Here is a 23,387-nt window from a genome sequence, read left to right as displayed (position 1 = left end):
TTGACTAGGCTGTGGAGTGCTGTTCCGTACGTGCGCACAGAAGCGCCACAACGCATTCCCCCCGTCGCACTTGTTGGAACAATGCCAAGTAGGTCAAGTCGCAGCTGCGCGCTGACGTCACTCGCTTCTTCCCTGCAGCAGCTACCAGCTCATCTGCCCGCTCACAACACACTTTTCTCTCGCTTCACCCTCTCCCCTCAGCGACAACGCTCGACTACACGTTGAGTGAAAACACTCTTTCGGCTCATTTTTCTTCTATGAAACTTACCCGAAACCCAACCCGTCTCACGTGTCTTTGCGTTTCAAAGAAACGTTTACTAAAGTAAAGGCTACACCGAATGTCGCTCAAAACCATTCTCCCAGCACCCACGTCACCGCACGTTCCAGCCGGCTCAACGGCGTGCGCACCACTGCTGCTTTACATCTCATCAGGGTTTCCTTCGGGGAGACGGTCCATGGTTTTTTTCCTTTGATTACTTCGTTCATTACACATATGCGTATAAGAAATGCTTCGATGCCAACTGCAACGCCCAAGTTCCCAGTAAAGAATGAGCGAAATTTTAATCACGCCTGCGATGTGGCTGCGTTATCACTATGAAAGAAAAAAACAGGTCACATGAAACACTGGTTTGATTAGTGACCATTAATTTAAGTACGAGTTAAATGCAAGAACGACAGGCAAAATCTTCGATATTTTTGCGCCAAAACCATGTGCATTTTGCATATTTCAAAAGCGGGCATGCATTCATTAGCAGGCAATCGTTCTTAGTAGTTACTCTTTTATTAGATACTTCTAGCCTTAGTGCACAGTGCACAAATAAGAATTTGACTGCGCCGTGCAGCGACATTGTATGAACAAAAAATTAATTGTAATATTCCAAAATAATGCACTTCCTTTCATCAAAAACTCAAGAGCGCTGGTTGTAGTAATAAATGGACAATAATTTGGCGTTCATTCGGATTTCGAAATTTTAAGATTGTCTGCGCATGCCATAGTTGGATCTTAGCGTATATTTGCCGTATGTCTTGTATGTCATGGTTGTGCTCGCCAGGAAGCCGTACTCTTGAAAAAGTGGATTTGCATTGGACTTCTTCGTATATCACAAGTGGTTTGTTTCTTTTTGAGACTTTGTTAGTAATGCGTAGTTCCCTGTACTATATGAATAGAACATATGAAGGATATTTGCGGGGAAACTAAAACAGGCGTGAAGTATCGAACGAAATCGGGAGCACTTTTTCATGTCGAAACAAATGTCAATTGTGATTAGGCATGCATTTAGAAAGCGTAGATTTATTGCTGGTATTTTAATGGGTGCGCAGTCCCGATCTCACTTGAATAGCCAGCGGTTGGAAACAATGCGTTTCTATCTGTATGTTGCTCTAAGAAAATGATAGAAAATAAACAAGAGAACTGCATTTTAGCAAATATACTGGAAGTGTTGTGTTTCTTCACGACGTACAATAAAGAACGATTAAACGACCAGCTTTTTTCTCAGAGGGCTGCAAACAGCGGGGTACTAATAAAGGATAAAAAGTTTTGCTCTACTTCCAGCTACAAATTTTAATGTTTAATGCCTATATGCGATAAATATTATTGTATGAATGACCATTACTGAAGATGCGGGCCTGTGCACTCCTAAAATAGGAAATATCAAACGCAATATTTAATTAATTACGTGGAAATGAATAAGGAGAGGGGGGCGTAAGATGTGAATGACTGACGGATCGACAGACCCCTAGCTTCGAGGTTTCAGCATATTTTGAGGCCCTCACCTGCCTCGATAATGCTGTAGTCATCTTTGTATCCAAGAAAGTACTTCTTCAAAGTATCGGTGCCAATTTTTGATTCTTGGTATTTTAGTTTTGCTTTTATGATTGTGCTAACCATGGATATTCCGGTTTTGAACAAATGATAAAGTTATATTGAAACGAATCATCAACATTGCCCACATAAAAGTAACAGCACTTGGTGGGCAAATGTTTTTTTTAGTTAAGAGGGAGAATTATTTTAATGAGAAGCTAGAGAGGTTTGCTGGGTTTTTCACCTGACAGGCTACTTGGGTTGCCGGGGGATGACAACGATATATACAATGATAAACACACAACACATACAGTTACATACAGGCATGTCTAACGTTTTGTTTATGCACATAATATAGAAATGCATGCTGGTACAAGCCAATGAGTAAAGTCACTTCACCTCGCCATTTCTGATGTCGGCAGCAAGAGATGTAGCAGAACGAAGAAGAAGCTTGTCAGTTACAGGTGGCAGTTGTAAAGGCTTTTTCCAGTAGAACCACAACGCAAAAAGCATTCGCGTTACAGTGCACCACAAGTATATTCCCAGTTCCAGTAACAGCTCACGACAACTTCCAAAGAAGGTAGCCATTGCACGGGCAGCGTTCTGCACGAAAGCACCCGCATACATAAACGTGCCTCACTTCGAGCTATACCACTCTGGATGTGCACAGAGAGTGTTACTATATATCCTAGCAGCCACTCGCACTATCTCGTAGATAGCATACTCTCGAGAACTGTACAACGCGCGCACAGCTTGCGAACAAAACTTACAAGCCGCTTGTGTTGCAGGGCACCATAGAAAAGATAACCTCGGCGTCGACAGCATCGACAATAACAAAGCCACCTGCGCTCTGAGCAGCTGGGACAATCAAATGGCTTGACACATGAACGCGGGCTCGGTTTATGAAAGGCGCTTTTATGCGGAATATAGGTGCAGCATCCTGCATCACCTTAAAATTATAACTGTTTCCACCCAGAAAGTGCAGGAATTTTCACCACTTACTACTTCTCATATAGTATACTTGTGTATTTTCACTAATTTACTACTGTTTGTTACCTTTCAGCTCCATGAAAAAAATAGCTGCGCACCTTTTACCGAAAGGACACAATAGCGTGCCTTATATAGGATATGTGCCACATGCACAATTAAAGTTACACATGTGCCAATCTTATCACGAAAAAATAGACACTGTTTGCGAAATCAGAGACCGAATCCACAAAACTGTTTTTTCGTAAGTGCACTTTTCAATTGGTCAGACTTTTGCCACGGTGGATCAGTGGTTGCGGTGCTTTGCTACTGACATGAAGGTCGCTGGTTTGATACCGGCCCTCACGGTCGTATTTCGGGGTAGGTGAATCAGCCCGTCCATTGTGCTATGTCAGTTCACGCTAAAAAACCCCGGATGGTTGGAACCTCCGGAGTTCTCCACTGCGGCGTCCCTCATAATCATGCCGCTGCTCTTTGGGGCGTAACACCCCAGATCAGTCGCTCAGCTTCACCAATATTCCCTGCATCTCGAGCCTGGTTGAAAGATTCGTTTGAAATTATTTATGGTTCTCGTGAACGCGCGCACAAGCCAGCATGCTCGCCCTTCTTCACACATAAAACGAGGAAGGCCAGATTCAGCCGTAGACGTATTCGCTTCGTTGCTGTCTGTAGACTTCGACTTGTGGAAGTCGTGTTGTCGGCCTCATAGGCACTCCTCTCCCACGTTCGCGCCTTTCTGTTCATTTAGCAGCATTGATTTTCCTCCGCTGCTGGTGCAGCGTGTACTGTCGTGGCTGACAAGACACACACACACACACACACACACACACACACAATATATATATATTGCCACATTTCTTCTCAAAAACTTGTTTTGTTGTCGTCTTCTTACACTGTCAGTAATTCTCAGCGCAAACTGTGCCTGCTATACTCACTTTGACCTTATTTCCTTAAAGACTCCACGTGGGAGCATTACGTAAGCGGTGGGGTGCAAGAAGAATTCATGACATTGCACCAATCAGGAAAAGAAATGACCACGCACAACTTCAATGAATGCTTCTTGGTTAGGAATGGTAACTATGGCGTAGGAGTTGTTCCAGTCTACAATGGTGCGCGGGAAAAATGAAGACAAGAACGTCAGAGTGCGGGTACGGGGCTGAGAAACACTTATCGAATGTCTTGTACCAGGTGATATACGGGATGGTGGTAAAAAATAAGGTGTTTGATTGAATGAACTGTGGTACATTCTGTGTATAGTCAAAATAGGCTGTTTCCGCCTTTAGTAAGAAAACACTTATGTTGTGTGAATACAGTGAGTGAATGAACCTAAGTGCGCGGTTCTGCACCATCTCTGCGAGGTATCTTTGATGAGGGTTCCAGATTGCAGATGCGAATTCAAGTTTCGGTCGAAACAGGGACTTGAAGGCAATGAGTTTAACATGAGGAGGGGCGTTTTGTAGACGACGTCTTTGAAAGCTGAATGTTTTGTTACAGGGTGAAATGAGGTTCGACGCATGAAGAAATTAGTTAAAATCCTCAGAGATATCTGCAACAACCAACAGTGTCAATCCAAGTGTTAGATATGTTGCACTCATAGATGAGAGAGCTACGGGAACGGGTGAAGGACATAACTTTACATTTACTGGGGTGAAGAACCACGGGTAAGCGGTCGCACTAGATTAGGGTACTGGTTATACTGTCTTGCATCACAGCCTGGTCAGTGGTATTAGTTACTGTTTTATAAAGGACGCATTCGTCTGCGAACAAGCAAATAGAACAAGAACTTTCCAATGGCAGATCATATATGTATGAAATAACAGGAGACTGAGTACGGAGTCTTGGGAGATGCTGGAGGTTACGGAAACAGGGCTAGAGGACGTGTCATTGATGCACACACGCTGAGACCAATTAGCAAGGCATGCTTAGATTCATTGTATGACATCAGGATGCAAGCCTGGATGGGAGAGTTTTAATAGCAGGCGTCGATGAGGTACCTTGTCGAACACCTTATCATAATTCATTGATTGATATGTAGGGTTTAACGTCTCAAAACCACCATGTGATTATGAGAAACGCCGTAGTAGAGTGCTCCGAAAAGTTTGACGACCTGGGGCTCTTTAACGGGCATCCAAATCTGAGTACACGGGCCTACAACATTTCCGCCTCCATCGGAAATGCAGCCGCCGCAGCCGGGTACCTTAGCCACTAGACCACCGCGGCAAGGCTTAGCATAATTAAGAAATATTGCGTCTAGCTGGGTATTATTATGTAGGCTTGAGTGCAGGTCATGAAGGAAAGGATTAAGCGGAGTTTCACAACAAAGAACCTTGCGAAAACCATGCTGTGATGGATGTAAAATACTCGTTATGGAGATGGCCAATAGTTTAAAGGTGAAACTCTGTTACCAAACTTGTAAACCGGAATGACTTTGCCGACTTTCTATTCGTTTGGTAGAGTGCCTGAACACAAAGACTGTGTGAAAAATAAGGTTAGCAGTGCGGCAGAAACATTTTTATTGTTTTTAACAGTTTAGAGGTGATGTTATCAACACCTCTGGAAGACAAAACTGTTAGTTTATAAATCAATGATGCGAAGCCTTCGGGTGAAAAATTTATAGCCGGCATTGTTGACATGGTAGAAGAAGAACACTCAGGCAGTGGGGCATCTGATTCACTGGTGAAAACGGATGAAGAGGCGACATTGAATGCGTTAGCACAGTCATAATCAGAAAGAATATCACTGTGAATATTGTAATTATGGATAGCATGGTCGGCCTGACAAGACACATGGTCTTGTCATGTCAATGGTCTGCCAGAATTTACGGGGGTTATTGGTTATCATACGGGGAAGGTCGAAGATAAAGAAGGAATGTTTGTGTTGACGAGCAGCCGTAAGATATTTACGCTAGGCTTGATAGTATCTGCCCCACGACACTGAATCCCGTTTACATTTCGCAAAGCAAAGAGCCGTTTTTTATTCTCAAGTGTTTTCAGGGTTTTTGTGAACCGTGGTTTATGGCGGTTTGAAGGAATGGTGACGACATGAATATGCTTATCGACCAAATCATTCCTCTCGCCTTAAAAAAATGACCAGTTTTGTTGCGCAGAGTGATTTTCAAATGCTGACCCATATGACTGGAAAAATTCATGCAGTTCGTTTTTTATGGCAGAGTCGTTACCTTTCTCATAGAGGCGAATTCGTTTCGTGGGTGAATAACGCAAGGGTAATTTGAGTGAAATTGTTGCATGAATTACCTTATGATCACTTGATTCTTGAAGGAAACCAATTGATGACAAGTATTCAGGGTGCGTTGTTATGATGAGATCAATAGTGCTAGCACAGTCTTGGATGACACGAGTTGGTTCTTCTATTAGTTGGGTCAGATTATGGTTAAGGCAGAAATCCTTAAACCGAACAGCCGGCCAGTTACCTGTGGCGTAATAGTCCAATCAATATTGGTGTAACTAAAGTCACCTAAGAACAGAATACATGCACTAGGGTGCCCCTCGGTTAATTCATTCATGATACTATTCAGTTTGCCGGGAAAATCAGGATGGTTATTAGGGGTCTGTAGCAAACGCCCAGGATAATAACGTGGGGTCCAGCTCGGCAGATAAGCCCAAAGATTTCAAGGTGAAATGATATATCTAAAGTGCAACAAGATAGTTCATTGTGAACGGTGATCAATACCCCACCCCTTCTGGCTCCGAGCATGTCTTGTCGAAAAATATCAAAGTTAGGCAGTGTGTTGAAGATTTCACCATCTGAAATATCATAAGAAAGCCGTGTTTTGATTAGTATTAGCACATTACTATCGGACGAAGACACCAGATTCGACACTGCTGCACGTTTTGGTAAGAATCTGCGAATTTTAGTAAATATAACAGACAGTGATAAGGTGCCACGGGACGTGCGGCCAAGATGGCTGTGTGGTTGACGCGCGTGGCGAGCTAGCTATAGTTGCGTTTGCACACTTTGTGTAGCTTCATCGTAAAAGAAACGTTGTTAGCCGATGTGAAGCGTTTTATATCAAAGATAATAAGGTGAAGACTCTTTTTGCCAGGGCGATAAAATGTTTACGTGCATTCTGTACCTTCTGGCAAAAATCCTCCCTGATACTATAAGTGGTACCTTTCAACCAATGGGCGTTAGTGAGGATATATCCTCTTTACATTTAAGGGCAATAAACCTGACAATGATTAGGCAATAACGGCCAAGGTTATGGCTACCCAAACAATGCGCTCTTTCTCTTTTTGTGTCAAGAGTTACGTTTAGTTGTTCAAACCACAGCTGAATTATTCTTCCTTCTGGGCGGGCGCGTGGTTCTGAGGAAGATTCGCGGATACCATAAAATATCAGACTGTCACGACCTGAACGGTTCTCAGCATCATCAAAACGGCTTTCTAAATGAGAAGTGTGGCACGATGTTTTATCGTTATTAATTTTTACTTTACCAAGCTGCCGTTGAAAGTGGTCGATCTGCACACAATGGACTTGAGCGACACGTTTGGCATGGTCAGCAATAGTGTCATTAGTGGTTAAAAGTTGCACCGTGATATCTTTTATTTCGGTAATGACAGTCGACTGACCGGCGGCCAGCTTACGCAGCTTGACAAGAAAGAATTGCCGCCTTATCTGGGCCAGGGTTTCATTCGATATCACCCGCTACAAGCAGCAAGGAACGCACGACAGATCCACACTCAGAACAAGTAGCAAACAAGCGCTGCGGGCTCGACAGCTGGAGTGGGAAGTGTATACTCAATTGTTTTCGCGCATAGGCTGTACGGAGAGCTATCCTGCATGATGAAGTGCAGACGGTTAGCGGTCACTCTTGTCGAACACCTGGTGAGCCCACAAGGCGATGCTGACAGGGGCGATGGCTTTAGAGCTTTGGGCGATGGAACTTTCCAGGGTGTGCCGAGGACCAAGTGTTGGAACGGTGATGTAGTTAACCCCGTCGAATCCGGGGGATTGACTGGCGAGGTCACACATTTCAAAATCAAATCATGTCAACGGAGCTGTTGCATACGTACTGGTGATGCGCACGATGATGAACCGGACGGCACGGCCAAAAAGACCAGAGCAATGGCATGGTAGATAGCCTGCATTTTGATGTGCAGAGGGTTAGCGGTCACTCCTGCAAAACGGCTGGCGAGCCCATTCGAGAAGGTTCAGGACTGTAGCAGATCAATTTGTTAAGATTACGCCCACTTTACTAACATTACAGACTTTTCTGGAACCTAAGAGGTCACTAGTAATAACGCTAGAATATTCGATGGTACTGTTGTTGATTGGTGACGAACTTCGCCACTTGTCAGTTGATCGGCGGCTGATGCTGTGCTATGCCTTTCCTTTTACGTGGCCACAAGTGTTAAATATTGCGTGAACGATGACGAGCGCCCCAATGGTTATAAGATTGTTACTTTCTTTGTAAAACCTTAAGCCGTTAACTTGAAAATCCTGCCCGGTTCTTGGCTTATCCCCCTTTGTAGGCGTGCGCCAGTATTACGAGGATCATCATCATCAGTGAAAAAGAGGAGAACGGGTGGGCTTCGAGACGGCCACCACGGCTCGTCCTTTTCTTATCATTTTGGCGCCGTTAAACCCGAGAGAAAGGACCGTCGGGGGGGAGACGGAGCGGACTTCACGAAATTTGACTGCAGTCGTAGCCTCAAGGACTTTTGTGAAGCCATCGGGGGTAAAGCTGATGTGCGAGGCATAACCCTACCAGTGATTCAGATTGTGAAGGATGACATCTCGACGACTCCCGCATCTTCGTTGTGCGAACCTTCTGAGATAGATGCCGTCTTGACTCCGACTTAGCCTCGTGGCACGGCCGGTCAGTGGTTTCTCCCGTTTCCATCACTTAATAACCAGATCATGAAGGCTCGCTACAAAAAGAGGAGTCGAACACGCCAGGCCGTCACGCAGGTGATCACAGATGTCGAACGTATTCGACAACTGGATCACCCACCAATACGTGAGTTGCACAACATTCGCCGAACTTTGACTGGTCAGTACGAGCTTCTCAGAGGAATTGATGAGGAGCTTGAAAACACAGTTGACATCGATCATTTAGAAACAGATAGGGAGGAAGCTTACGTTTACGATTACAAGATTATTCTAGCAAGGGTCAGAGCAGAATATAAGATCACAGACACATTAAAGGCTCGGCAGACACACTTAGATTTAATACGACTACGTATGAAAATTGAGGCATAGAAGAAAGTACTCTCTTCGACAATGTTACCGCAATCTATTAACTACATCTTAAATGGGCTTCCTGTTTCACAGAACTTGGATGAGTGTACCACAGGACAAATGGAGGGACAAAATGCCAGCATACAAGCTGCAATTTCAAATACAAGGAAGGCCTCTTCCACGCCGTTAGAGATCTCATCAAACTTGGATGAGTGCACCACAGGACAAATAGAGGGACAAAATGGCAGCACAAAAGCTAGAACTTCAGCCACAAAGAAGGCATCTTGCACGCCGTTAAAAATCTGATGAACATGCTGCACCCATCAAGCTAACGACAAGTGTAGAACAACTGCAGTGTTCGAGGTGGAAAATGTTTTCTCGATTGAGAAGAAGGAAGACATTGTATATCTAAACGGCCACCGACAAGATAATAATGCGTCCAAGCGAAAGCTGGCAAACTAAGACGTTACAAATCCTTCCTCACCCTGCGTTCAAGTGCCCAACGGAGGAAAAGCAAGGCCAGTTCACAAAGCGATAAGCAACAGAATAAAGAAAGGAAAGGCCACGACGCCATAAAAGCAAGCCTCTTGCATTGCTGAAAGCTTCAGCTCTTCGAAAAAGCTGCAGAAGCCAATATTCAAAGAAATGTGTATGTCACTTATTATTTCAGCGATTTTTCGAAGTGCCCGTACAGTGTCACAGCGGTGAATGAGACGGAACAGACCAAGGCGGAGCCAGAAGGCTGAGGCTTACAATGTAAATGCAGCAAACAAGAGAAAGCTAAAAAAAAGACTTCCTCAGAGATAGCTTCACGAGATCCTGCAGGAACATTCTTCATCTGCGAGCTTTCATGTCAAAAAAATTCGCTCAGCGAGAACAAGGTGCACCGATGTCAACGCACTCAGTAGCACAAACGTAGAAGAAGCACCGAAAAGACCACTGAAAGATCTAGTGTAGAAGAAGACCCGGATGACACTATACTAAAACTGACTTAGAACTCTTAGGAATACTGTGTAACAATTGGTGTGTAACTCGCATATGTGTTAGCGTTTATTATCAGGATCTACTGGGGGGCGGGGGGGATCGGAAGATGTTAAATATTGTGTGAAAGACGACGAGCGCCACTACCATCATTAACATGAGAGGAATGCATTCGCAATAAAGAAGATGTGAACATGTGGGCTTCGCGATGGGCACAGCAGCTCATCCTTATAAACAGTTCGGCTTAAACATCCAGTCTGCTTTCTTCGTCCGAGTCATAAATGTGCACACAAAGGCTGGTCCTATGGCAGAAATGCGGAACTGAACTGTGCTAAAACGTTCATTGTTTGTCAAATACGCTCCTTTTTATACTATCAGAACCTGCGTGATACTTTCTATAGCGCTCTCTCTCTCTCTTTTACACGCACACACACACACACATATATATATATATATATATATATATATATATATATATATATATATATATATATACATATATATATATATATATATATATATATATATATATATATGTTGTCAGGTGCGTCTCGCGAAAAAGACGAAGGCGACAGCGCATACGCGCATCTGCACGCTTTTATGCAGAACGCAACAACGAGAAAGACGAAGAACTCTCTCGTGCGCGCGGTTAATAAAAAGACCGACCCGCTGCTGTTTTCTCAGCGTCTTCAAACACGACCTCTGTCTTCACGTCGCGACACTTGTGGAGGTGCTGGGGCCTGCAACCTGATGCAAGAAAGCGTTGTTCGGGACTGTACACCCAGTCTGGAGCCTCAACATCTTGTTACGATTCCAGTACACCGATCCAGCCGGCACCTACTAGGCCTAAGTCCAGAAATCTTGACGGCATCTCCTGTTACCAACACCGCCGCCCCTTCAACGTCTGCGAATCTTCCTCCGGCCCAGACGACTCATCCTTACCGGGTAACTTTTGAGACTCCTCGTGTTCCCGAAGTCTTCCGTGGAGAACCGTATGAAGATGTCGAGGACTGGCTCGACCAGTTCGAGCGGACAGCTGTGGTGAATCGTTGGAGCATGTAAGAAAAACTTGGCGGTGCCTACTTCACAATGGAAAATAGCGCTCGCACATGGTACAAGACCAGGGAGCCTACTTTCCAAACCTGGGACAATTTCCGCCAAAAGCTTCTCGAGACGTTCCTGAGCGCGGACCGATGGGCTCTCGCACAACAGATGATTGAAGCCCGCATGCAAAAGCCGAACGAAAGCGTCGCCATGTTCGCTGAGGATATGGCCTGTCTATTTCGCCGCGCTGACCCTCACATGCCCGAGGCAAGGAAAGTTCGTCACATGATGCGGGGAGTTAAGGAACCGCTTTTCGCCGGCCTTGTACGAAATCCGCCAACAACAGTGGATGAATTCATCAAAGAGGCGACTGTCATTGAGCGGGCGCTCCGGCAACGATGCCGCCACTTTGACTGCCTGCCCGACCAAACGCCTGTTGATGCTGCCGCCCAAAACGCTGCCGTTTACGAAAACTCCTTACGGCAAATGATTAGACGAATCCTGCGGGAAGAGCCGCGGGCCCTCGGCCTAACGTCTACCGAGCCCCCAGTTGCTTCTGTTGCAGAAATCGTGCGCCAGGAACTACGGCAAGCCTTTCCATCACCGGCGCCACCACCCGAACCACGTCCACTGACCTATGCCGATGCCGTCCGCCGTCATCCACCTGATTCAAAAGAAGCACCCTTTCAGCCACGGCCCGTTACCTTGCCGTGGTGGCAGCAGGAACCTGTGCGGTGACCACCAGTACGTCAGCCGGACTTGTGGCGCACTGCCAACCATCGACCCCTTTGTTTCCACTGCGGCGAACCAGGCCACATCTCTCGCTACTGCCGTCATCGAGAAGCCTGGTTTGGAAACATTTCTCGGCCCGCTTCCTTTTATATTGATGACCCTCGTGACCATGGTGCTGATCACCTGCCCACCAACCTAGCGTCTTCACCAAGTCGTCGCTGGTGGTCTCCCTCACCTGCACGAGGTCAAAATTCTCCGAATTGCCAAAGATACGCTGACGCCATCAGAAACCGCTCCCCAAGCACGTGCCAGGGAAACTAACTGCCGCGACCTCCGGGGGCAAGGTTGCCAATCGCCGAGACGCCAAAAAGACCCCCTTGCCTCTACACAAAGACGACGTGACGACGGTGATGACAAAGACGACGACAACCACGAGTACTAATGCCAATGAATTTTTACGTGCCGACCTCAGCGTTATTATAGACGGACACCACGTAACGGCACTGGTTGACACTGGTGCTGAGTTCTCTATTATGAGACAAGAGCTCGCCTCCGCCTTTCTAAGGTCAAGACGCCGTGGAGTGCACCGAGCATAAGGAGTGCTGGTGGGCAGCTAATGACGCGAACCGGTAAATGCAGCACTCGGCTCGTAATCGATGATTTGAACTTCGTCGCCACTTTTGTCATCTTACCGGACTGTCGTAAAGAGTTTATTTTGTGTATAGATTTTCTGCGAGAGTACGGTGCTGTCATCAACATTCCAGAACGTATCGTCACCTTTTCTGCCCATCCTTACGTCGACGCCACCACTGAAGAAAGACTGCAACGTTTACGTGTAGCCGATGATGTGATGCTCCTGCCGAGATCTTGCCGCCTTGAGTCGGTGTTATGTGAACGGCCGTGCCGTAATAAGGTGATAGCGGAGCGAATAGACACGCGATTGCTTACGCAAGGTGTTTCAATAGCGAGAGGCGTTCTGGCACTAATTGATCGGCGGGCAGAAGTGCTCATCACCAACTTCAGCAACAAGCGTCGTCACATCCAGAAGGGCACCGCGATTGCCTACTACAACGACGTGGACCAAGCCAGAGATTGCTTCGATTTGCAACAGGACGAGGCGACCATCCCAGCCTCGACACATTTGTCTGTCAACATTTGCTCAACCCTGTCAGCCTCGGATAAACAGCGCCTACTAGAGCTGATACACCAGTTCAAAAATTGTTTTTCGTGCACGTCGAAACTCAAGCAAACACCACTGAACCGGCACCGAATCATCGTTCAAGAAAAATACGAGACCGATCTGTCAAAACCCATACCATGTGGCTCCGAAAAAACGTGAGGAGATCTAAAAGCAAGTTCAGAAGATGCTCCAAGATGACGTAATACAGCCTTCCAAGAGTACCTGGGCATCCCCCGTAGTATTGGTTAAAAAGAAAGACGGCAGCTTGCGTTTCTGTATAGATTACCGCAAGTTAAACCAAGTAAAGAAGAAAGACGTCTACCCACTGCCACGCATAGATGACTCTCTTGATCGGCTGCGGCATGCACGCTATTTCTCATCGATGGACCTGCGAAGTGGCTATTGGCAAATAGAGGTCGACGAGAGAGACCGTGAGAAAACAGCTTTCGTGACGCCCGATGGTCTTTATGAATTTAAAGTGCTTCCATTCGTGTTATGCTCAGCGCCAGCCACTTTTCAGCGTTTATGGGACACTGTGCTATCAGGACTGAAGTGGCAGACATGCTTGGTCTATTTAGACGACGTTGTCGTCGTCTTCTCAGCTACATTCGAGGAACACCTAGGTCGAGTATTCGCAGTTCTACAAGCTATACGTTCGGCTGGTCTGATATTAAAACCAGAGAACTGCCATTTCGGTTTCAGTGAACTTTGCTTCTTAGGCCACGTGCTCAGCCACGAAGGTGTTCGACCTGACCCGGGCAAAATCGACGCTGTCGCAAAGATTCCCGCACCGCATGACAAAAGAGCAGTGAGACGCTTCTTAGGCCTCTGCGCGTATCACCGACGATTCATCACCAACTTTTCGTCTATTGCGGCGCCTGTGACGCGGCTCACACGAGAGGATGTCCCCTTTTTTTGGAGCGAAAAGGAACAAACAGCTTTCAACGAATTACGCCAACGCCTCCAAACACGTCCGGTTCTTGCGCACTTTGACCAGGAAGCGCCAACAGCACTTCGCACCGACGCAAGCAATGTAGGCCTGGGTGTCATACGGATACAAGGGCAAGATAACTCCGGGAAAGTGATATCCTATGCCAGCAGAGCTCTCTCTTGCACGGAAGAGAACTACTCGACTACCGAGAAAGAGTGCCTCGCCGTGGTTTGGGCGGTTCTCAAATTTCGACCGTATCTGTACGGCCGCTCATTCAAAGTCGTCAGTGATCACCACTCGCTTTGCTGGCTCACTAACTTGAAAGACCCATCCGGCCGTTTAACACGCTGGAGCCTTCGGCTTCAGGAGTTTGATATGACCATTATATATAAATCAGGGAAGAAGCACACCGACGCAGACTGTGTCTCGCGGTCACCCGTCAAGCCTGCCGCTATTAATGACGAGTCTATGGACGCCGCATTCTTGGGAGTCATCAACGCGGCCACTATTTCACAAGAGCAGCGCAGTGACCCTGACCTGCTTTCGCTTATCGAATTCTTAGAAGGACGACGTGAAGACGTGCCGCGAGTTTTTGCGAGAGGAGTGCCATCTTTTTGTTTATGGAACAACGCCCTATACAATAAACACTTTTCCCCCACCGGCAGCCCATACTTGCTTGTCGTCCCTGCATCACTGCGAAAAGAAATTCTGGAAGCCTGCCATGATGAAGTCATCTCCGGTCATCTCGGTTACACTCGAACATTGTCCCGTTTGCAAAACAGTTACTACTGGCCGAACCTACCTGCTGCTGTGAAACATCACGTCCAAACATGTGCCGACTGTCTAAGACGCAAAGCACCACTCGGTAGGCCGGCAGGCTTATTATATTCCGTTCAAGTACCAGCAAAGCCATTAGTCCAAATCGGAATGGATTTCCTGGGCCCATTCCCAACTTCTACCACAGGGAACAGATGGATCATTGTCGCCACCGATTACTTGTCTCGCTACGCAGAAACTAAAGCCATGCCGAGGGCCACCGTAGCAGCAGCGGCTCATTTCTTGATAGAAAACGTTGTCCTTCGGCACGGTGCTCCAACAGTTCTCATCACGGATAGAGTAACTGCGTTCGTGGCAGAACGTTTGGAGTCGGTTCTCAGGCTCAGCGGTACAGCTCACCGGAGAACAACGGTGTACCACCCACAAACGAACGGACTAACATAGCGGCTAATTGAAACCCTCGCAGACATGCTCTGCATGTATGTCGACACAGAACACAAGAACTGGGACGAAATCTTGCCTTATGTGACCTTCGCCTATAATACTGCCCGGCAGGAAACTACCGGAATGATGCCGTTTAGTTTAATACACGGGCGCGAAGTCACTACAACGTTGGACGCTATGCTGCCGCACGAGTGTGACGACACTCACGCTGGCGCCGAAGAATTTGGTCAGCGCGCCGAAGAATCCCGACAGCTAGCCCACGTGCGTATTTGTCACCAGCAACACAATGATGCGAAACGGTACGACCTACGACATAAATTGGTAACCTACAAACCAGGCGACAAGGTATGGGTCTGGATCCCAATACGTCGACGCAGACTTTCAGAAAAGCTATTACGACGATACTTCGGCCCATATCGAGTCACCCGACGATTGAACAATATCAACTACGAAGTTATTCCCGACGGCGATTGCAGTTTCAGTCGCCGAAACTGCTCACCCGAGATCGTGCATGTCATCCGGATGAAACCCTACTTGTCCAGCTAACTCTCAATTGTCCTGTGGCTGCCGGTGCATATGTGCGTTTTTATAAGTAGAGTGCCTTGGCTGTGCATCGAGGCAAATGTCATGTGCGTCCCGCGAATAAGACGAAGGCGACAGCGCATATGCGCATCTGCACGCTTTTATGCAGAACGCAACAACGAGAAAGACGAGGAACTCTCTCGTGCACGCGGTTGATAAAAACACCGACCCGCTGCTGTTTTCTCAGCGTCTTCAAACATGACCTCTGTCTTCACGTCGCGACACTGGTGGAGGTGCTGGGGCCTGCAACCTGATGGAAGAAAGCGTTGTTCGGGATTGTACACCCAGTCCGGAGCCTCAACATCTTGTTACGATTCCAGTACACCGATTCAGCCGGCGCCTACTAGGCCTAAGTCCAGAACTCTTGACGGCATCTCCTGTTACCGACATCGCCGCCCCTTCAACGTCTGCGAATCTTCCTCCGGCCCAGACGACTCATCCTTACCGGGTAACTTTTGAGACTCCTCGTGTTCCCGAAGTCTTCCGTGGAGAACCGTATGAAGATGTCGAGGACTGGCTCGACCAGTTCGAGCGGACAGCTGTGGTGAATCGTTGGAGCATGTAAGAAAAACTTGGCGGTGCCTACTTCACAATGGAAAATAGCGCTCGCACATGGTACGAGACCAGGGAGCCTACTTTCCAAACCTGGGACAATTTCCGCCAAAAGCTTCTCGAGACGTTCCTGAGTGCGGACCGATGGGATCTCGCACAACAGATGATTGAATGCCGCATGCAAAAGCCTAACGAAAGCGTCGCCATGTTCGCTGAGAATATGGCCTGTCTATTTCGCCGCGCTGACCCTCACATGCCCGAGGCAAGGAAAGTTCGTCACCTGATGCGGGGAGTTAAGGAACCGCTTTTCGCCGGCCTTGTACGAAATCCGCCAACAACAGTGGATGAATTCATCAAAGAGGCGACTGTCATTGAGCGGGCGCTCCGGCAACGATGCCGCCACTTTGACCGCCTGCCCGACCAAACGCCTGTTGGGGCTGCCGCCCAAAACACTGCCGTTTCCGAAAGCTCCTTACGGCAAATGATTAGGCAAATCCTGCGGGAAGAGCCGCAGGCCCTCGGCCTAACGTCTACCGAGCCCCCAGTTGCTTCTGTTGCAGAAATCGTGCGCCAGGGACAACGGCAAGCCTTTCCATCACCGGCGTCACCACCCGAACCACGTCCACTGACCTATGCCGATGCCGTCCGCCGTCATCCACCTGCCCCAGAAGAAGCACCCTTTCAGCCATGGCCCGTTACCTTGCCGTGGTGGCAGCGGGAACCTGTGCGGCGACCACCAGTACGTCAGCCCGACTTGTGGCGCACTGCCGACCGTCGACCCCTTTGTTTCCACTGCGGCGAACCAGGCCACATCTCTCGCTACTGCCGTCATCGAGAAGTCCGGTTTGGAAACTTTTCTCGGCCCGCTTCCTTTTATAATGAAGACCCTCGTGACCATGGTGCTGATCACCTGCCCACCAACCAAGCGTCTTCACCAGGTCGTCGCTGGCGGTCTCCCTCACCTGCGCGAGGTCAGAATTCCCCGAATTGCCAAAGATACGCTGACGCCATCAGAAACCGCTCCCCGATCACGTGCCAGGGAAACTAACTGCCGCGACCTCCGGGGGCAAGGTTGCCAATCGCCGAGACGCCAAAAAGACCCCCTTGCCTCTACACAAAGACGACGTGACGACGGTGATGACGAAGACGACGACAACCACGAGTACTAATGCCAATGAATTTGTACGTGCCGACCTCAGCGTTATTATAGAGGACACCACGTAACGGCACTGGTTGACACTGGTGCTGACTACTCTATTATGAGACAAGAGCTCGCCTCCGCCTTTCTAAGGTCAAGACGCCGTGGAGTGCGCCGAGCATAAGGAGTGCTGGTGGGAAGCTAATGACGCGAACCGGTAAATGCACCACTCGGCTCGTAATCGATGATTTGAACTTCGTCGCCACTTTTGTCGTCTTACCGGACTGTTGTAAAGAGTTTATTTTGGGTATGGATTTTCTGCGAGAGTACGGTGCTGTCATCAACATTCCAGAACGTATCGTCACCTTTTCCGCCCACCCTTACGTCGACGCCACCACTGAAGAACAACTGCAAAGTTTACGTGTAGCCGATGATGTGATGCTCCTGCAGAGATCTTGCTGCCTTGTGTCGGTGTTATGTGAACGGCCGTGCCGTAATGAGGTGATAGCGGACCAAATAGACACGCGATTGCTTACGCAAGGTGTTTCAATAGCGAGAGGCGTTCTGGCAATAATTGATGGACGGGCAGAAGTGCTCATCACCAACTTCAGCAACGAGCGTCATCACATCCAGAAGGGCACCGTGATTGCCTACTACGACGACGTGGACCAAGCCAGAGATTGCTTCGCTTTGTAACAGGACGAGGCGACCATCCCAGCCTCGACACCTTTGTCTGTCAACATTTGCTCAACCCTGTCAGCCTCGGATAAACAGCGCCTACTAGAGCTGATACACTAGTTAAAAAATTGTTTTTTGTGCACGTCGAAACTGAAGCAAACACCACTGACCCGGCACCGAATCATCGTTGAAGAAAATACGAGACCGATCTGTCAAAACCCATACCGTGTGGCTCCGAAAAAACGTGAGGAGATCTAAAAGCAAGTTCAGAAGATGCTCCTAAATGACGTAATACAGCCTTCCAAGAGTCCCTGGACATCCCTCGTGGTATTGGTTAAAAAGAAAGACGGCAGCTTGCGTTTCTGTATAGATTACCGCAAGTTAAACCAAGTAACGAAGAAAGACGTCTACCCACTGCCACGCATAGATGACTCTCTTGATCGGCTGCGGCATGCACGCTATTTCTCATCGATGGACCTGCGAAGTGGCTACTGGCGAATAGAGGTCGACGAGAGAGACCGTGAGAAAACTGCTTTCATGACGCCCGACGGTCTTTAAGAATTTAAAGTGCTTCCATTCGGGTTATGCTCTGCGCCAGCGACTTTTCAGCGTTTATTGGATACTGTCCTATCAGGACTGAAGTGGCAGATATGCTTGGTCTATTTAGACGACGTTGTCGTCTTTTCAGCTGCATCAGAGGAACACCTAGGTTGAGTATTCGCAGTTCTACAAGCTATACGTTCGGCTGGCCTGACATTGAAACCAGAGAAGTGCCATTTCGGTTTCAGCGAACTTAGCTTCTTAGGCCACGTGGTCAGCCACGAAGGCATTCTGCCTGACCCGGGCAAAGTCGACGCTGTCGCAAACTTTCCCGCACCGCATGACAAAAGAGCAGTGGGACGCTTCTTAGGCCTCTCCGCTTATTACCGACGATTCATCGCCAACTTTTCGTCTATTGCGGCGCCTCTGACGCGGCTCACACGAGAGGATGTCCCCTTTCTTTGGAGCGAAAAGGAACAAACAGCGTTGAACGAATTACGCCAACGCCTCCAAACACCTCCGGTTCTTGCGCACTTTGACCTGGAAGCGCCAACAGCACTTCGCATCGACGCAAGCAATGTAGGCCTGGGCGCCATACGGATACAATGGCAAGATAACTCCGAGAAAGTGATAGCCAATGCCAGCAGAGCTCTCTCTCGCGCGGAAGAGAACTACTCGACTACCGAGAAAGAGTGCCTCGCCATGGTTTGGGCGGTTCTCAAATTTCGACCGTATCTGTACGGCCGCTCATTCAAGGTCGTCAGTGATCACCACTCGCTTTGCTGGCTCACTAACTTGAAATACCCATCCGGCCGTTTAACACGCTGGAGCCTTCAGCTTCAGGAGTTTGATATGACCATTAAATATAAATCAGGGAAGAAGCAGACCGACGCAGACTGTCTCTCGCGGTCACCCGTCAAGCCTGCCGCTATTAATGACGAGTCTATGGACGCCGCATTCTTGGGAGTCATCAACGCGGCCACTATTTCACAAGAGCAGCGCAGTGACCCTGACCTGCTTTCGCTTATCGACTTCTTAGAAGGACGACGTGAAGACGTGCCGCGAGTTTTTGCGAGAGGAGTGCCATCTTTTTGTTTAAGGAACAATGCCCTATACAATAAACACTTTCCCCCCACCGGCAGCCCATACTTGCTTGTCGTCCCTGCATCACTGCGAAAAGAAATTGTGGAAGCCTGCCATGATGAAGTCATCTCCGGTCATCTCGGTTACACTCGAACATTGTCCCGTTTGCAAAACAGTTACTACTGGCCGAACCTACCTGCTGCTGTGAAACATCACGTCCAAACATGTGCCGACTGTCTAAGACGCAAAGCACCACTCGGTAGGCCGGCAGGCTTATTATATTCCGTTCAAGTACCAGCAAAGCCATTAGTCCAAATCGGAATGGATTTCCTGGGCCCATTCCCAACTTCTACCACAGGGAACAGATGGATCATTGTCGCCACCGATTACTTGTCTCGCTACGCAGAAACTAAAGTCATGCCGAGGGCCACAGCAGCAGCAGCTGCTCATTTCTTCATAGAAAACGTTGTCCTTCGGCACGGTGCTCCAACAGTTCTCATCACGGATAGAGGAACTGCGTTCGTGGCAGAACTTTTGGAGTCGGTTCTCAGGCTCAGCGGTACAGCTCACCGGAGAACAACGGCGTACCACCCACAAACGAACGGACTAACAGAGCGGCTAATTGAAACCCTCGCAGACATGCTCTCCGTGTATGTCGACAGAGAACACAAGAACTGGGACGAAATCTTTTCTTATGTGACCTTCGCCTATAATACTGCCCGGCAGGAAACTACCGGAATGACGCCGTTTAGTTTAATACACGGGCGCGAAGTCACTACAACGTTGGACGCTATGCTGCCGCACGAGTGTGACGACACTCACGCTGACGCCGAAGAATTTGGTCAGCGCACCGATGAAGCCCGACAGCTAGCCCACGTGCGTATTTGTCACCAGCAACGCAATGATGCGAAACGGTACGACCTACGACATAAATTGGTAACCTACAAACCAGGCGACAAGGTATGGGTCTGGATCCCAATACGTCGACGCGGACTTTCAGAAAAGCTATTACGACGATACTTCGGCCCATATCGAGTCACCCGACGATTGAACAATATAAACTACGAAGTTATTCCCGACGGCGATTGCAGTTTCAGTCGCCGAAACTGCTCACCCGAGATCATGCATGTCATCCGGATGAAACCCTACTTGTCCAGCTAACTCTCAATTGTCCTGTGGGTGCCGGTGCATATGTGCGTTTCTATAAGTAGAGTGCCTTGGCTGCGCATCGAGACGATGCCATTTTTGGAGGGAGGCAAATGGCACGTGCGTCCCGCGAAACAGACGAAGGCGACAGCGCATACGCGCATCTGCACGCTTTTATGCAGAACGCAACAACGAGAAAGACGAGGAACTCTCTCGTGCGCGCGGTTAATAAAAAGACCGACCCGCTGCTGTTTTCTCAGCGTCTTCAAACACGGCCTCTGTCTTCACGTCGCGACAATATATATATATATATATATATATATATATATATATATATATATATATATATATATATATATATATATATACAATATCATTGAAATCTAACAGACAATAATGCCAAAGAAAGTATAGGGGAAGATATTAGACCGAATTGTAATGTAAATATGAAGAAAAGTGGGTGAAAAGATAACTGTCCGTGGGCAGGATCCAAACCTGCGACCTTCGAATGACGCGTTCGATGCTCTACCACTGAGCTACCCCGACAGCTCTCCCCCAGCCACTTTATAGGGTTTATATGTGAATTAAACGTGGGAGTGTCAATCAGCGCCACCAGTAGCCATGGCGGCGAGTGTGGCACACTCTTTTGAGCCTGTTTGGCGTCACGTAGCACGTGAACTTGTTACGAATGGGCAGCTGACCAATATTCCCTCGTATACAACCTAAAGGCACTATAAGCCTGCCAGTACGAGACCCTCGTTAATGAATAAGGAAAGAAGTGTATACCTAAGGGCTCGTTTTTCCGTGTCTTTACACAATATTAATGAGATATAACAGACAATAATGCCAAGGAAAGTATAGGGGAAGATATTAGACCGAATTGTAATGTAAATATGAAGAAAAGTGGGTGAAAAGATAACTGTCCGTGGGCAGGATCCAAACCTGCGACCTTCGAATGACGCGTTCGATGCTCTACCACTGAGCTACCCCGACAGCTCTCCCCCCAGCCACTTTATAGGGTTTATATGTGAATTAAACGTGGGAGTGTCAATCAGCGCCACCAGTAGCCATGGCGGCGAGTGTGGCACACTCTTTTGAGCCTGTTTGGCGTCACGTAGCACGTGAACTTGTTACGAATGGGCAGCTGACCAATAGTCCCTCGTATACAACCTAAAGGCACTATAAGTCTGCCCGTACGAGACCCTCGTTAATGAATAAGGAAAGAAGTGTATACCTAAGGGCTCGTTTTTCCGTGTCTTTACACAACATTAATGAGATATAACAGACAATAATGCCAAGGAAAGTATAAGGGAAGATATTAGAACAAATTGTAATGTAAATATGAAGAAAGGTGGGTGAAAAGATAACTTGCCGTGGGCAGGATCTGAACCTGCGATATATATAGAAGAAATCTTCAATGCAGTAGTTACTTCCTTGTTCGGCAGTGCTAGCCTCAGTGAATGGGTGAGCAATCAAAGAACACCACAATCTTGCATGTTTGCTGGAAAAGAGAACAAATCGGGCATTCTGTGACACAATAAATATGGTTCACTCTTGCGAGACGCCATGTTTTCATGAAAATACGCGGCAACTTCCGCTTTCAATAGGAGCCTACAGCGTATGCACGTGACTGCTTCGCGAGGTTTTTTGTAATCATTTAGGTTCATTGTATGTAATCGTTCGAGCTTTTCAGTCGAAACACACCTTGCTTTATCTGACCATTGTATTCATTCAGTACATGACTCCCATAACATTGTACACGGGAATTCACACGGGCTTGCCATTTGCTCTTCATTGATCTAAGCAATTTAAAATCAAGATGGCCTGCACTGCGCCACCTATTTTTGCAACTCTTTTGATAGGTGGCCGCACACTACAAATTATTTCCTTGTTGACGAGTTTCAGAGAAAAATGTTTTCCGCACCTAGATAAAGTGATGACAATGGTCGAAATCATTCGGAGGAGGAAATTCCCAAGATTGCTTTCAGCAGTGGTGCTCGAATAACAGATCTAACGACAAGGATTTTTATTGGAGCCGAGAGGGAGAGCGACAGTATACTATCAGCTGCTAACTAACGAGGAGGAAGTTGTACTTCATGTGCCCTCGTGCGGTAATGTTTTTTTTAAAGCTGGTTGGTCACCTTGGTAGTATTGAATGTATAGTATTTCGCAATGTGGCAAAAACTAGAGCATAGTTTTTCCTGTGCATTGCATGCAGAGCGTGTGTGTGGGTATGGGGGGATAATATAGAACGCTGCGTATCGCCACCACACACGAGCTTGAACACCGAAATGGTTATTGCGAAGAAACGTGCAGTTACGGCTACAATACACGCCTCCTGGCTACAGTACTTCACCGGTACCTCCCGAATAACATTGTTGTTTGATAAATTTTTCGCAACGTCGAATTTCTTGACTTTGCGAAAAAACATGCGTGAGTATTCTTTGCGATATTCATGTTTGAAGCGAGGTGGTCAAACCTGCAACATCCCAGTGCAGTGAACTGCGCAAGGCTGGAGTCTGAGCATGGTTGCAACACACTTGCTTCTGAATGAGATGTTAAATGTTGATATTCCGCCGAAGGAGTAACT

The 23,387-nt window shown here is 47.6% G+C and overlaps 1 protein-coding gene across 2 annotated transcripts in view; it reads right to left on the bottom strand.

Moving 5' to 3' along the window:
- Nucleotides 1-2,578, bottom strand: part of LOC119170744 (fatty-acid amide hydrolase 2-A-like) — a 34,293-nt gene extending 31,715 nt beyond the window's left edge. The window contains exon 1 of one of the 2 annotated variants that reach the window (XM_075886791.1): nt 2,201-2,578. In XM_075886791.1, coding sequence (XP_075742906.1) covers nt 2,201-2,428 — 228 coding nt within the window. In that variant the 5' untranslated portion in view covers nt 2,429-2,578. The remainder of the gene's footprint in view (nt 1-2,200) is intronic. The other variant, XM_075886790.1, reaches the window with a different exon arrangement.
- Between the last annotated feature and the right edge of the window lie 20,809 nt (nt 2,579-23,387).

This window comes from Rhipicephalus microplus, chromosome 2 (assembly GCF_043290135.1).
Source record: "Rhipicephalus microplus isolate Deutch F79 chromosome 2, USDA_Rmic, whole genome shotgun sequence".
NCBI classification, from domain to species: domain Eukaryota; kingdom Metazoa; phylum Arthropoda; class Arachnida; order Ixodida; family Ixodidae; genus Rhipicephalus; species Rhipicephalus microplus.
Note: the sequence above shows the minus strand (reverse complement) of the source record. Positions and strands in the feature narration are given on the sequence as shown.